This window comes from Mesoplodon mirus (assembly GCF_964341445.2).
Source record: "Mesoplodon mirus genome assembly, chromosome: 15".
NCBI lineage: Eukaryota > Metazoa > Chordata > Mammalia > Artiodactyla > Ziphiidae > Mesoplodon > Mesoplodon mirus.
Genome location: NC_138991.1, coordinates 12476625 through 12493493, shown reverse-complemented (window position 1 = coordinate 12493493; position 16869 = coordinate 12476625). Strand labels below are relative to the sequence as shown.

Genomic DNA, 16869 nt, shown 5'->3' with positions numbered 1-16869 from the left:
AAGTGGAAACTGAACCACTATTTATGATCTAGCCTCAAAAATACATAACATCGGGCTTCCCTGGTGGCGCAGTGGTTGAGAGTCCGCCTGCTGATGCAGGGGACACGGGTTCGTGCCCCAGTCCAGGAGAATCCCACATGCCGCGGAGCGACTGGGCCCGTGAGCCATGGCCACTAAGCCTGCGCGTCCGGAGCCTGTGCTCCGCAACAGGAGAGGCCACAACAGTGAGAGGCCCGCGTACCACACACACACAAAAAAAAATACATAACATCACTTCTGCCTTACTCTATTAGTTGATATAGTCTCAAAAGCCCACCCGGTTTCAAGGGTTGGGGACATAGATCTCACCTCTCAATGGGAGGACTGTCAAAGAATTTGTGGACATATTTTAAACCTGCCACAAGAATTAATACTTGGTAAAAATTTAAAATATGATACAGATAAGGCTTCAACTAACCCCCCCCCACATTAGTTTATGTGTTTATTATCTGTTTCTCCACATTAGAAATTAAGCTCGATGAGGGTAAGGACTTGGGCATTTTGTTCACTGCAGTGTTGCCAGTGCCTAGAACAGGGTTCGAGAACCACAGAGTGATAGGACAGAAGGAAATATCTGTCACTCTCCTCTCTGCCTAGATTAGGCCCAAGCATCCTCGACCATCCAGCTCCCTCCCTCCTCTGTGGTTCTCCCAAACTCCTGCCCCAAGTCACTTAGTTGTATACTAAGTTGCCACATCTTAAAACACAGTGCCCTATAGAGATGAGCTCAGCTGTGGGAGCCTGGTAGCCTGGATTCAAATCCCAGTGCTAATGAGAACCTGTGTGTGACCTCGGACAAGAAACCTCATAAAGCCTCAGTTTTCTCTTCTGTAAAAAAGAGGTACTATTACTACTTATCTCCTGGGGTAGTGTTGAGTTAATTTAAGAAAAGCGCTTAGGGGGCTTCCCTCGTGGCGCAGTGGTTAAGAATCCACCTTATGGATTAAGTGGTTAAGAATCCACCAATGCAGGGGACACAGGTTCAAGCCCTGGTCCGGAAAGATCCCACATACCCAGAGCAACTAAGCCCGGGCACCACAACTACTGAGCCTGTGCTCTAGAGCCCGCGAGCCACAAGTACTGAAGCCCGCATGCCACAACTGCTGAGCCCGAGTGCCTAGAGCCCATGCTCTGCAACAAGAGAAGCCACCGCAACGAGAAGCCCACGCACTGCAACGAAGAGTAGCCCCCGCTCGCCGCAACTAGAGAAAGCCCTTGCGCAGCAACGAAGACCCAAGGCAACCAAAAATAATAAAATTTTTTAAAAAAGAAAAGTACTTAGGGACTTCCCTGGCGGTCCAGTGGTTAAGACTCTGTGCTTCCACTGCAGGGGGCGCAGGTTCAATCCCTGGGGAAGATCCCACATGCTGCTAGGTGAGGCCAAAAAAAAAAGGACTTAGAACAGTGTGGCATGGGGGAAGTACCATGTGTGTTATCCACTCTTAGCGCTCATATTTCTGCATTGTTAGTTATTTTTCCAGTATATTTTCTTTATTTTTATTTTTATTTTTTTTTGCGGTATGCGGGCCTCTCACTGTTGTGGCCTCTCCCGTTGCGGAGCACAGGCTCCGGATGCACAGGCTCAGTGGCCATGGCTCACGGGCCCAGCCGCTCCACGGCATGTGGGATCTTCCCGGGCCAGGGCTTGAACCCGTTTCCCCTGCACTGGCAGGCGGGCGCTCAACCACTGCACCACCAGGGAAACCCTATTTTCTTTATTTTTAAGACAGCTTTGTTGAGCTTTAATTCACAGATCACACAATTTACCCATCTAAGGTATACAATGGTTTTTAGTGTATTCACAGACTTGTGAAACCATTACCACAATCTAATTTCAGAAAGTTTTCATCGCCCTCCAAAGAAACTCTGTACCCATTAGCAGTCATTTCTCATCCCCCTCTCTCCCCAGGGCCTGAAAACCCCTTATCTACGCTCTGTGTCTATGAATCCGCCTATATCCATGATATTTTTTTTCTTGTATTGTTTCACCCTTGATTGTGTCTTGTTTTCCACCCCCAATTATAATAAAGCATAAGATCCAGAGACCCTGTCTTCTCTTTTTTGTCCCATCCTGAACTTCAAACTGTTCTTCACCCAGTGGGTATCTACTGATAAAGTAATAAACTGGTCCTTTGAGTGAGAACAAATACAGAGCACCTACTATGTGCCAGGTAATGTGCTAGGTGATTTATATATACATTGACTTATCCTCACACAAACCCACGAGGCAGGCACTGTTATTATCCCCATTTTACTGATAAAGAAACTGAGACACAAGAGGGTGAGTCACTTGCCCAGAGTGACAAAGCCAGAAAGTAAGCAAAGTCAGAATTCCAACCCAGGGACTTGCCTGGTGGCACAGTGGTTAAGAATCTGCCTACCAGTGCAGGGGAAACGGGTTCAAGCCCTGGTCCGGGAAGATCCCACATGCCACAGAGCAACTAAGCCCATGCACCACAACTACTGAGCCCGGGTGCTGCATCTACTGAAGCCTGCACACCTAGAGCCTGTGCCCTGCAATAAGAGAAGCCACTGCAATGAGAAGCCTGCTCTCTGCAACTAGAGAAAGCTGGTGTGCCGCAACGAAGACCCAATGCAGCCAAAAATAAAATTTTTTTTTAAATTAAAAAAGGATTCCAACCCAGACCATTTGTATCTGGAGTCTGCACTCTTTACCTCTGCATAATACTTTCTCTTTTGAGGCCCTTTCACCTGGAAGGGCCATCCTTGTCCTTCTGATTTATCTGAAGGTTACCTGTGAGTATACGTGTGCCATGCTTTTGGCCACTCTGTCTATATTTGGGGGATTTCCCACCTCAAGAGTGGAAGGCAAAGCCAGACATGATCTCCAGCCTCCCTTGCAGCAAAGGGGCTGGCACGTGGCCTTGGCTCTGCTAATCAGCCACACCCACACCAGCCTTCAATTTGGAGGTGAGTGACTTGAAGAAGGCCCACCTAAAATCCATCAGGTAAGAGTAGCAGAGAGGCCTGCAGCTTGCAGAAGTGGGGGTCCTGGAAATGGCATCCCATACCCAGCCTTGGCCGTGGAGCCTGTACCCAGGATGGTGGCAGTGGATCTTTCTGGTATAGCCCAGCAGTGAAATATAGACATTGCATCCAGCTGCAAAGCCTCCAAACCTGATTTTCTGGCCCTCCCAGAGTTTCTATCAGCTTCTTGGTATATTTTAATAAAACACTTTTCTGCTTAAATTATCTAGAGTGAATGCTGTTGTTCACAATTCGGAACCTTGTCTGATACACTCACTGTCTAGGTATTAGTTTCTTCCTGCTGTTATAACAAATTGTCACAAACTTAGTGGCAACACCAGAAATTGATTACCTCACAGTTCTGGAGTCCTGAAATCTGGGGTCTCACTGAGCCAAATTCGAGGTGTCAGCAGGACTGTGTTCCTTTCTGGAGGCTCTAGGGGAGAATCTGTTTTCTTGCCTGTTCCAAATTCTAGAGGCGGCACACATCCCTTGGCTTGTGGTCCTCTTCCATCCTCAAAGCCAGCAAGGGCATCACTTCGACCTCTGCTTCTGTTGTCACATCTCCCTTCTCTGGCTCTGACTCTTCTGCCTCCCTTTTTCACTTATACGGACACTTAGGATTATATTCAGCCCACACAGACAATCCAGAACAGTCTTCCCATCTCAAGATCCTCAATTTATACAACTGAAACTAACACAACATTGTTAATCAACTATACTCCAGTATTACATAAAAACTAAAAAAAAAAAAATCCTCAGTTTAATCCCATCTGTAAAGTCCCTTTGGCCATGTAAGGTTATATTCACAGGTTCTGGAGATTAGCATGTGGGTGGGTATCTTTGGAGAGTTACTGGCCTGTCTACCACCGTTGGGTTCCCCAGAAACTCATTCATTCTGAGATAAGGATTTGGATGCACATGGTTTATTTGGGAAGCACCAGTAGGAGAGAGGGGAAGTGACACAGGGGAGGGGAGGAAGCCACAACAGGGTGTGCGGCCAGAGTTGTCTCTTCATCACTGGGTAGCTCTCCCCAGGGTGTCAACCCACTGGCATTTCTGGTGTGCCCTAGGCTCAGCCAAGCACACATCTGGGTCCAGAGAGAACTCTCAGGCCAAGGGTCTGGCATATTTTAAAACATAAAATACCAAAACAGCATGTAGCAGACCCTGGTCAGTGCTCCAGACATTTGCCCTGGGTACTCACCTCTCCTGGCTGCAGGAGGCTGCTTTGCATAAGCCATGGGGCTTGGCCAGCCTGTGAGCAGGACACAGTGTCAGAGCTGATGCCCCCAGAAGCAGCCTGTAGTCAGTGATGGGTGAGAAGTTGGTGAATGAATACACTTGCTCTCCCATCCCTTGGCTGGGATAACTCTGAGACATGCCTACACTGGCTCCCAGAATTCTCCGATGGGATGGAACCCCAGATGCCCTCAGTGATGACGGGCTTGATAGCACACCTGTGTTGGCTGCATCTGCACTCCTCTGCTGCTGTGTCCTGGGATCACTTCCCCAAACACACTTGAATCCTTGTCTTGGGGTCTTCCTCTCAGGGAGTTCAAACCAAGATCCAGGGACAAACAAACAACAAAACCCCACAACTGTGGTGTCTTAAATATTTACATTGGGCAAGTGAACACTTTTTTAGTGCAGCTGGACACATGGACCCAAACAAGCAGCATACAATTGCCTCCTTTGGAGACAATCTTGAAAATCTACATTTGAGGCTTTTCCTAAATATGAGGCCCCAACCAAATGGTGCTTCTGCCTCGAGCCCCCTCCCCAGCCGTGCTGACAGGCATCGAGGAGGCTGCACTTGAGTTTGGCCTTAAAGTAAACATGGAAAATAAATTTGTTTCCAGGGGAGCAGTGACACACAGAGGCACTGTGGGAGCGGGGGGTGGGGGGTGGTCATCCAGGACGGCTGGGCTCATAAAGAGGCTGTGTATCATGGGAAGAAGCCAGACTGGCAGCTGGAAAGGCAGACTGCAGGCACAGCCACAAGGGCCTTAAATGACTGGTGCTTGTTACCAAGTCAAGACATTACTCAGAGGAAAGCAGGAGTCAAAGCAGACAGTGTGGGCTGCCAACTTTATCCGTTAGGACTAGGTTCAGCTGCAAGAGATAGGGAAATGAAAATAAAAGGTGCTTATTCTATCTCATGTAAAAGCCAATGGGTCAGCACCCCAGAATTGGCATGGCACCCCAGAGTTGGCATGACTCTCCAGACTCTCAGGGACTCAGGCGCCTTCTCTCTTGTTCTGCTGAGAAAAACTTCTATCCCAAAGATCGCCTCCTGGGTGCAACGTGGCTGCTGGACAAAGTGGGCTGGGAGGAGGATGGCTAAATAGAATGCAACGTATCTCATTAAATTTAAGTTTCAGGTAGACAGCGAATTCTTCTAAAAATATAACTATGTCCAAATTATTGCATGGGACCTACCTATACTAAAAAAAAAAAAAAGGATTTCTTGTTTAGCTGAAATTCAAAGTAACAGCTGTAACAAATGACCCTAAACTAGGGCTTCCCTGGTGCCGCAGTGGTTGAGAGTCCGCCTGCTGATGCAGGGGACACAGGTTCGTGCCCCGGTCTGGGAAGATCCTATATGCCGCGGAGCGGCTAGGCCCGTGAGCCATGGCCGCTGAGCCTGTGCGTTCGGAGCCTGTGCCCCGCAACGGGAGAGGCAACAACAGTGAGACGCCCGCGTACAGCAAAAAAAAAAAAAAAAAAAAAAAAGACCCCAAACTCAGTGGCTTAAAGCAACACAGATTTAGGCTCTCACAGTTTTGGAGGTCAGAAGTGTAAAATGGATCAGCAGGATGGTGTTCCTTGTGAGGCACTCAGGGCACTTGTTTCTCTGCCTTTTCCAGCTTCTAGAGGCTTGCGTGCCTTGGCTTGTGGCTCCACAATCACTCCAACCTCTGCTTCCATCAACACATCTCCTCCTGACTCTGACCCTTCTGTGTCCCCCTTATAAGGACTCTTATTATATTGAGCCAACAAGATAATCCAGGATAATTTCACCGTCTCAAAACCCTTAACTTAATCACATCTGCAAAGCTCCTTTGGCCCCCTAACATAACATATTCACTGGAGATGAATTAGGATGTGGATAACTTTGGGGACCATTATTACGCCATAGAAAAACAGAAGTTGTGCCCCCAGATAACCTGCTGATTAGATGACTAAGTTCTGTGGCCCCCAATCCAGCTCCCTCCCTCCCTGCATTCATTCATTCATTCATTCATTCGTCCCATAAGTAGTTATTGAGCACCTCCTATGTGCTCTGGGCATAGAGCTGTGAACAGAACAATGTCTCCACCTTCACGGATGCACACTCTACCTCCGTTAACTATTCTGAATTGAAATTCATAGATAATGAAACCTTCTTATGCACATAATTTTTTGGAAAATATGATGACCTAATAAAGACAAAACAAAAGGAAAGCAATGTGTAATTTGCAGATTTGATTTCAGTATATAAATGTTTAGGTGCTATTACACTAAGATATAATGAATCAGTCAGCTGCTAGAACCTAAAAGTCAAATCCCCTGGATTACAACAGCTGCAAATGCAAGGGTGCCATTGGGGCAACTCAAATACCATGGCTGGCCTAAATGGTGGCGATGTGGTTTTGAAACAGTGAACAGCATTTGGTAACGTTCCAGACAAAATACAGTTTTCCCTTGAATTATAATCACAGTTGCATTCCCGGAAAATTCTATATATATTAAAACCGCACCAAAAATGCTTTGTGTTTATATGTAGGTTCTAGGTTCAGATCATTATCAATAGGTTTTTCACCTCCAGGAATGTCTAGTCCAACCAAGTGGGACATGTGTAATTCTTTGCTATATGGGAATGTCCAGCTCTCTGCAGGATGTAGACAAGCATTCCTGCTCCCCCTGTCATGACAATAAAAATATTTCCTCCACAAAATTTAAAAAATGTCCCTGGGGGTGGTACTGCCCTCAAGGAGAAGCAATGATTGAGCATAACAGAGGTGCATAAGTCAAGCCCTTGATGGGAACAAAAAGGAATCCAGAATGGCCTGAGAGTCCTGACAAGGAGGAAAGGGGGAGAGAGATGAAGCCAGAGAAGTCGGCCACAGTGAGATACTTAGATTCAATTCCAAGGACAATGGAGAGTGATGGGGAGTCGCTGTAGGGTTTTCAGCAGGAGAATGACATGGCTTGACCTTGTCATGGGGGGATGGCTCAAAACACCTGTTAGTCAGTGGACTGCACTGCTTTCTTCTGCGTTTCACACATTCATTCATTCACTCACGAATTCATTCAACAGGTGAGGACTGAGGAGTGTCTCAGTGATGTATATATTGCTGTGTAACAAGCTACCCCCAAATATAGTGGCTTAAAATAACAATCATTTGTTGTTTTCCATGAATCTGTGGGTTAGCTGGGCAGTTCCTCTACTGGTCTCACCAGGGTTTCTCAAGCTGTTGAATTCAGCTGGTGGGTCAGCTGGGGGCTGGGCTCAGCCGGGAGTGCTGGGATAACGGGCCTCTCTCTCTCCATGGGCTTTTTCTTCCAGATGCTCCTGCACATCTGAAGACCTCATGATGCCTGGGCTCTGGAAGAGCACAGCCTCACTTCCACCACATTTATTGGTCAAGGCAAGTCACAAGAGGGTAGAGAAACAGACTTCACTTTTTTCTTTCTTTCTTTTTTTGAGATAACATTTATTCATTTAAACCCGACCCTATTCCCAAAAGGCTTTAAAAAAATTTTTATTGAAGTATAGTTGATTTACAATGTTGTGCTAATTTGTGCTGTACAGCAACATGATTCAGTTATATATATATATATATTTCATATTCTTTCCATTTTGGTTTATCACAGGTTATTGAATATAGTTCCCTGTACTATATGGTAGGACCTTGCTCTTTATCCATCCTATACAGACTTCACTTCTTAGCAGGAGGAGCTGCAAAGTCTCCAGACAGCAATGGAATTTTTATGGCCATGAAACCTTCTACCTAGCTCCAGAACAGGCCCTGGGGATGCAGCCTGCTTCTCTGTGGCCTAAACCCTAGTCAGACAACAAACAAGTCAACAAGTGAAAAAGGTCAGAAAGTGCTGTAGGGAGAGAGGGGCTACTTTAAACACAGTGATCAGGGAGGGCCTCCCTGAGATGTTTGAGCTGAGACCTGAGCATCTGAGCATGTCTGTGTCAGAAGTTTCCAGAGATTCCAAAAAGACACTGCCCTTGCACGCGCAGCAGCACCATGGCTCCCTTGGGGGAGGTGGGCAGCGTGAAAGGAAGGGCTCCAGTGGACAGCACAGAGTGAGCCAGAATCTGTCTCCTTACCCTCACTGGCAGGCTGTGTGACACTGGCCATCTCTGTTTCTTCCCCTGTCTGATGCCCCCAAGTGTCCCCACCTCACACACCACACTGGGAGGAACCACAGGCTTATGAAAATAGATGGATACACTCCAGAAGGAGGTGCACTCGGGATGGTCCTTTCTGGCAGCACCATGCACAGATGTGGCACTGGACACACAGAAGTTCACTGGACTGGATGCCAGGAGCCAGGTCTACTCCAGGGACAGGAGGGTAGTGTGGGAGGTGAGTGTCTTGCCACAGGGGTGGTGAAATCCCATTTCTGGAGAGTGTGCATGAGCACACCTCCTTTCGATCTCTCTCTCTCCCGCCCTTTGCCTTCCTTTCACCTGCCCTTTCCCTCCACCCCTCCACACGCCCCTTCCTTTGCTCTCTTCCTCTCCCAGCCTGTTTCCTTGCTTTTCTCGCCTCCCCCCTTCACCTCCCTCCCGCACCATTTCTTTTTCCATTCTGCCTCCCTCTCCTCCTAATCCCCCCTTCCCTTTCTTTCCCTCCCTCTCCTCCTCTTTGTTCCCCCCTCCTCTGCTATGCTCCCCAACTCTCCTCTTCCTCCCTGCTCTCTTCCTATCTCCCCCCCCTTTCCCCTCACTTCTCCTCTTGCCTTCCCGCCTCCTCTCCTCTCACCGCCCCGCCTGCTCTTCCAATCCTCTAGCTTCCTCTCTTTTCTCCTCACCTCCCCTGACTCCCTAATCACCTCTCACTCACTCACCAACTTTCTTTCCACCTTCTCTCTCTCCCTCACCTCCTCTCTTTCCTCCTCTTACCCCTTTAGCATCTCTCACTCTTTTTTTCCAGTCTTCTTGTTCCCTTTCCTTTCTTCCTCTCCTCCGATCTCCTCCGCCTCTATGTCTCCTTCTTCATCTCTTCTCTGACCCTGTCATCCCCACTCTCACGCTCCTCATGGCCTTTCTCCTCACCTTCTCTCTCACACCCCCATCACCACCCCTCCTGCCTGCCACCACCTTTCTTCCGCCCTTCACATGCCCTCCTGCCTCCACCCACTTCTACTCACCTCCCAACTTTTTTCCCCTTCCTTCCTGCACCCTCGCCCCTCCCCTCCTCGTCCACCTGGCCCCGCCCCGCCCCCAGCCTAGACCACGCCCTCCAGGGTCACGGGTCGACGGACGCCGTAGCGCCCCCTCCAGTCACGTGGTCACGTGACGCGCTCCAACATGGCGGCGCCGTGGGGCCGCGGCGTCGCTTCCTGACTGGGCGGCGCGGACGGACGCGGCTGGTGCCGGCGTGGACGCCGGGCCCTCAGCTTCGCTCGCCCGCCTGCTAACGCCATCCGCCCGCGGGGCTTTCAGCCCCCGCTGGGCCGGGGCCATGCAGGAGAGCCAGACCAAGAGCATGTTCGTGTCCCGGGCCCTGGAGAAGATCCTAGCCGACAAGGAGGTGAAGCGGCCCCAGCACTCCCAGCTGCGCAGGGCCTGCCAGGTGGCGCTCGGTGGGTGAACCGCCCCGGCCCGGCCCCGCGCCGGCCTCCCCACGCCGGCCATTACCCCACGGGGCCTCAGCCCGGCCTCCTGGGCGCCACTTCCCCACGACCCCGAGTCCCACCCTCCCGCCCTCCTTATTATACCCCGGGAGAAACTGATGCCCTGCCAGCTCGGGACTGGCCCAAGGTCACCTAGCAAGTTGGTGACAGCCAGGGCTGGCTCTCCAGCCTCCCAGCCCAGGGCTCTTGCCACGGCTCCTTGACGTCCTATTTCCTGGTTCCTTCTCTCGTCACCTTCAGAAGCAGCAGCCCTTGATCTGAGCTTTTTCTTTACCTGGGTTCTGCTGGTTGGAGTTCCCCCATGTGAGCAGAGCCTGTGAGAAGAGCTGCCCAACTGCTTTAGGGAAACTCCTGAGGCCTGCTTTGGAAGTGCCCAGCTGGTGTATGTTTTCCTTTCATTTGGGGATCGCCCGTAACTCCCTCCAGGAGGGAATGTAGAGGGTTATCCTGCACTTTCAGGTACTGTAGTGTTAAAGAGATCTGCTCGTTCCTTGAGGTCCACTCAAATAGAGGGTCTGTGAGGGCAGAGACACTTGTTTGTTTTATTCACCGCTGGATCCCCTGCACCTGCAACAGGGCGTAACACGCAGTAGCTGCTGACTGAATGGACCCACAGATGATTGAAAGAGGGGAGAAGTCTGATTCATCTCTAGTTAAAACCTTGGTAGTTGATTCCATCATCAACATCCTATCTTTTAGTTTGTCACTCAACAAATATTTATCAAATGCCCACTGTGTACCAGGCACGGTGGCAGGCGCTGAGGATACAGTGGGGAACGAGACAGACAAGGTATTTGCCCTTACAGAGCTCCTACTCTAATAGCGGAGGCAGAATAATTTTTTAAAATGAATGAGACATTTTTGAATGCTAATAAATACTTTAGTAAAAGCAGTTTTTAAAAATTTATTTATTTTATTTATTTATTTTTGGCTGTGTTGGGTTTTCCTTTCTGCGCACGGGCTTTCTCTAACTGCGGAGAGCGGGGGCTACTCTTCATTGCGATGCGCAGGCTTCTCATTGTGGTGGCTTCTCGTTGTGGAGCACGGGCTCCAGGCTTGCAGGCTTCAGTAGTTGTGGCTGGCGGGCTCTAGAGCGCAGGCTCAGTAGTTGTGACACACGGGCTTCGTTGCTCGGCGGCATGTGGGATCTTCCCAAACCAGGGCTCGAACCCGTGTCCCCTTCATTGGCAGGTGGATTCTTAACCACTGCGCCACCAGGGAGACCTAAAAGTAATTTTTTCATAATTATTTTACTTGGGTAAAATTTTTTGTAAAAGTAGATGTGATAAAAAGGGCCTGAGGACTGCTTTCCATAGGGTGGTCAAGAAAGTAATCCTTTCTGAGGAGGTGACATTTGAGCCGAGTACTGAAAGGCAGGAAGTATTCACCACGTGGAATTACAGGAGAAGAGAGTTCTAGGCCGTGAGGATCAATACATTTGGCCAGAGTTGACATCAAGTTAATTCATCACCCCAATGCCTTTGGTTTGGAATGTGTAAAAAGACCTGTTTTCCCTAACAAGTGACCACGTACATGGAAAGTTGGATTTTCTGTCACAGAGTTGGAGGTTACCATCACCTTTCTCCTTTCATTTGGTGCAGGGTACTCTGGGAGTCTTCTCTTGGGGCCTAGGAATGGGTTTGTGAACTTTGAATTTATTTCTCTGGGAAGAAGGCCATGGCTTTCATCAGCTTCTCAGAGGGGTCTGAGACTCCCTCAAGGATCAAGAACTATTGATACAAAGGTGGTTGTTGCTGAGAAAATCTGGAAACATACTAGTCCTGTGAAATTCAGGATCAGTTAGAGGAATTTACTGAGATTTAGATTTGTAAAGCTTTTTTATTCAGGAAACCAAGGCTAACTGTTGAATATTGTTTTATCAGGAATGCAGGATAAGCACTACAAAGCAGTTAGTTAGGCAAAAGCCTGGTACTTACAACTCTGCTTGAAAATCTGCCTGCATTCTGTCCTCTCAGTGTTACTTTAAGTGAATTGTTGCAGAAGTTTCAAAATAGTTATTTGGCAGAGTTTTCATTCCCCCTTCAGAACATTTAACATCAAATTTCCAGCAAATTGTATATCACTTTGTTGGAACCTACGTATAAAATCGTCACATGGGTCATAGAGGGCCTTAACATTGAGAGCTTTTTATATATTTTTGGATCATGCCTTGTTGAGAAGTTCAGATTTTTCCAACCCAAACTGTGGAATGCGCATTCAGTGTTTTGGTAGTGAATTGTAAGAAATAGCCTATACTGAAAATAAAAGTTCTCCATTAAAAATATTTTTCTTGTCAAACAACATAGACGAGTTAAATAAAATATCCCATATGATGTTATTTAAGAAAAAAAAGAAATAGCCGATAAAGGAAGTAATTTGACCAGAGGTTAATTGAATAGCAGATTGTCATGGTGGCTCATCATCATCAAATTGAGTAATCATTACAAGGGAACCTATGTAAAGAGTTAGACTGGCCATCTTTTTTTTTTTTTAAGACAGTATTTGTGTGTCATTGCTGTTAAATGAAAATGACTGCAGAAGAAAGCATATAGCAGAGTATCTGCTGATACTTCACTCTGCATCCCAAGGCCCAGTTTTGTGTCCAGTAAAAGTAGCTGAAACAAGCCTGTGTACGAAGCATTGCAGTGTGGCGAGTATTTTAGAGATTGCCATGTATAGATTATTACTCATTTTGATAAGAGGAGCTGTAAGTGACTGCTCAAAGTTGAAATGCTTGAACGATAGGAGCACTTCCAGGAAACAGCTTCTGTGACCTTCCACCAGTTGTAGCATATTAGGGGGAGGGGATCACGGATGCAGGGTCTGTGTAGCGTACTGACTTGGAGTGTGTTCTGTGGACTCAAGACCGCCTGGGTTCAGATCCCTTGCCTTCTACTTGCTATCTTTGTGACCTTGGACAGATCGTATAGCTTCCTGATGGGGTTATTATAAAGTTAGGGGGCTTCCCTGGTGACGCAGTGGCTAAGAATCTGCCTGCCAATGCAGGGGACACGGGTTCGAGCCCTGGTCCGGGAAGATCCCACATGCCGTGGAGCAGCTAAGCCTGCGAGCCACAACTACTGAAGCCCGTGCGCCTAGAGCCTGTGCTCCGCAACAAGTGAAGCCACCGCAATGAGAAGCCCGCTCACCGCAACGAAGAGTAGCCCCCCCTTGCTGCAACTACAGAAAGCTCGCGCGCAGCAACAAATAAATAAATAAAATAAATAAATTTATTTTTTAAAAAAGATAGTTGACGTGTGCAAAAAGCTTGACATGTAGTAGGTGCTCTCTAAAAGCTTGCTGTGTTATTTATTATTTTAAGCTGTGAGAAACCACAAGCCACTCTAAGCACCCTGCTTGATGTTAACTTAGGTTGGTTGCTCGTTCAAGAATGACTTATTGCTCTATTTGGTTTGTAGGTGCAATAAATAAGAATGTGATTACACGACTGAAAGGCTGTGTTTATTAGAGTATTAACTTGCTAAGCTCAATGAAGACAAGGGTTGTTCCTTGTAAAAGCAGTGATGATCAGGATGGAACAGGTTTGGAGTAATCTCAGGGATTCCTCTTCTCTAAATGCCAAATGCATAGATGGGGTCTGCCCAATTAGAGGATCATGGCCTTCCAGCCTTTATTGAGAAATCAAAAGAGCCTGTGAAGGTATTCATCACCCCAAGGACGTTGTTGCTCTTTACTTTCCTAATGAAGTTTTTATATATATTAATCACCTTGAACCTTTCAGCCCTCCAGTTGGGGTACATAATTACATTTTTAGACCTCCCTTTCGCAACAGTTTATTTAAGAGCCGTTCTCTCTCATGGTCTCTTTAAATTATATTTCTGGTCTTAAACTCCATCAAGTTTAGAGCCTTGAGGAGATAATCTGAGTGGTTTCGAATGGTGTGGAAAAATCTGGAAATCTCGAAAACTTTAAATGAATTTTCACAGTAGTCTTCATATATGGTAAGAGATTTGGTATCTTGTTTAATAATTTAATACCCACAAAGTGCCAAGTAGGGGCTCAATGCTCTGTAATTGCCAGTTGTCATTAAACATACCTATGTTTTTCATATGAAATTGAGTGACTTTAATGTTTAGAGCAGTTTTAGGTTCACAGCAGAATTGCATGGGAGGTGCAGAGACTTCCCGTATTTCCCTCCCTGCCCCGCCTCGTGCATGGTCTCCGCATTACCAACATCCCTCACCAGAGTGGGGCGATTATATAGTGACGAACCTAACTCTGATGCATCGTTATCACCCAATTGAGTGAGTGACTTTTTTCTTTTTTTATAAATTTATTTATTTTATTTATTTATCTTTGGCTGCATTGGGTCTTCGTTGCTGTGTGCAGGCTTTCTCTAGTTGCGGCGAGCGGGGGCTACTCTTCCTTGCGGTGCGTGGGCTTCGCATTGCAGTGGCTTCTCTTGTTGCGGAGCACGGGCTCCAGGCGCACAGGTTTCAGTAGTTGTGGCCCATGGGCATAGTTGCTCCGCGGCATGTGGGATCTTCCCGAACCAGGACTCAAACCCGTGTCCCCTGCATTGGCAGGTGGATTCTTAACCACTGCGCCACCAGGGAAGCCTGAGTGAGTGACTTTTTTAAATCACATGTTATATAATAGCTGTATGATATCAACCATGTACTAAGCACTTCTGTGTTCCAGGCACAGTGCCATACGCTCTACATGCAGTTTAGTTCTTACTATTATTATCCTCGTTGAAGGCCTTAAGAACTTGGCTGACGTGACTTAACCAAGAAGCAGTGGAGCCAGGCTGTGAACACTGGCAGTCTGGCTCCAGAGCCCAAGATCTTAACTATTACTACCATTGCTCCTCCATACGAAAGTTCTTGTGTTGTATAAAATACTCATTGGAGTCTTAAACAATCATTATATTGGCAGTGAAGTTTCTATGCAGTGAACTTTTGGTGATGTTTCAGTAAGTAGAGCATTCAATAAGTAAAGAGCCTATTTTTTGTAGTTGAATTTTGAGATGTAGTATATGAAAGCCTCTAATCAAAAAGATCACAGCTTTTTCTCTGCAGCTTTTTACTGCGTATGTCTTTGGTTTAATTTAGGGACTAACAGGAAGAAAGAAATGAAGTTAAAGAGCTGGTTTCCCACGAGTTTCATTTGAGGTGTTAAATCTTGCTGATTTATGACCTCTCTCTACATCAGCAGTAAACTCCCTCTATTCATTCTGGAGTCGTGACGTGTGATTGATGTCCGTCTTTGGGTACAGCAGGCAAAGGGAAACCAAAGCTCAGAGGGCAGCTTGCCCACATCTGCACAGCCAGGTGGGCAACAGCTACAACGTGTAGCTGACATATAAATCATAAAATCCACTTTTAGATTTGCTACTCTGTTTAATATACGGGATTTAGAGACATGTGGGTCATTGGTGATCTTAGCTTGAGCTGTTTTGGTGGCACGCTGAAGGTGAAAACCAGTCTGGAGTGGGTTGAGGTGTGAGTGGGAGGTGAGGAAATAGACCGTGAGCACACGCAACTCTTCCCCAAAGTCTGGCTGTGCTGTGAAGGGGAGGAGGGAGATGTGGCTCATGGGGGTTCTTTGGTTTTTTCTTTTTCTTTGTTTAAAGGTAGAAAAGACTCAAACTTGTTTAAATGTCATTAGGATGAAGCCAATTAAGGGAGTATATTCATAAATTTTAGTTGCATATTAATATACAAAAAACATTCAGCATTCACATGTCCATATAATATATGGTAAATGGCTTTTTCCTGCGTACGATGTTGTTCTTCTAACTTTGATGTGTTTGAAATAACTATTCTCATCATTAGGAGGAACGTAAGTGCAAAATTTGAAAAATACCAAAAATATCCCTAAATTGTCAAAGTAAGTCTTTCAATTGAAACACAAAATAAAACCTTTAATGTTATCAAAGTCAGGTGTTTTGATTAGACATCTTGTTTATGTGTGCTGTAGATGATAAAAATTTTGAGAAACAATAGGACTTGGGACCCTGACGTTACTTTTTGTTGAAAAACTTTATAGTGATTCTGCAGGAGGAGGTTCTCTGTCTAGAAGCAGCACTAAAAATTGGATTTTGATTATTGAAAAGCATTTATTTGTTGGATTGGCAGAAAATTCATTGGGAGCTGCGTTTGAAACTTTGCTTATTGATTGGTCTTGTGATCCTGGGCTAATCATTTAGCTTCTCGGAGCCTTGGTTTCCTGGGATGAGAAAGGTGATAATACCTGTGTCACGGGATTGTTGTAAAGGTTATATGAACTAACGCAATAAATAACTGACACTGTACCTGGCACCTAACAAATGACCTACTAAAATTCAGAGGCATTGGTGTTACCATATTTAAAGGAGAAGGAGCTGAATACTTGTTCTTCCTGCCTCCCTTATTGGTTGGTTTATGGACATCTTTGCTGGTCTCTGACATTTCGACACTGGTAAGGCAAGTGGTTGGAAAAATTTAGAGCTCTGTCCTGTACTTGTAAATCTCAGGGGAGACTGTAAGCAGTGCTGGGGAAAACAGTAAGACCATTCTTTATGGAAAAGAGCAAACTTGTGAAAACGTGTGCTTAATCAGCAAGTACATGGAGTCTCCTATATAAATAGCTCAGAACTGTATTTAGTTATTTTTCACCAGGCTGAGGGGGCCTGCCTGGAAAATACTTGACTTTCTTTCCAGCAAGGTTATCTTAGAAAATACTTAACTGTTTGCGAATTCATTCCTGGAGTCTTCCTATAAGAAGCTTCTTTGGGTTTACTGTCTTGGTTGTAAATGAGTCTTTTAGCTTTTTTATTAGGTATTTCATTAGGTTTTATAGACTTGTGGGGAGAACAGCCTTCTTGTGCTAGGACCTAGAATTCTTAAATTTTCCCTCTGTCCTAAGGAGTAGTCAGTGCATACTTGTTCTCTGTATAGTCCTTCTGACTAAACCAGGGTGACATTCATTCAGAAGATATTTATTTGGGTGTCATACCAGGTGTCATGATGCAAGGAA

At 46.4% G+C, this 16869-nt stretch overlaps 1 protein-coding gene across 1 annotated transcript in view; it reads left to right on the top strand.

Moving 5' to 3' along the window:
* The first annotated feature begins 9552 nt into the window (after positions 1-9552).
* ARFGEF2 (ARF guanine nucleotide exchange factor 2) overlaps positions 9553-16869 on the top strand; it is a 100876-nt gene continuing 93559 nt past the window's right edge. The window contains exon 1 of the mRNA XM_082600589.1: positions 9553-9837. Within this exon, the coding sequence (XP_082456715.1) occupies positions 9717-9837 (121 nt within the window). The 5' untranslated portion in view covers positions 9553-9716. The remainder of the gene's footprint in view (positions 9838-16869) is intronic.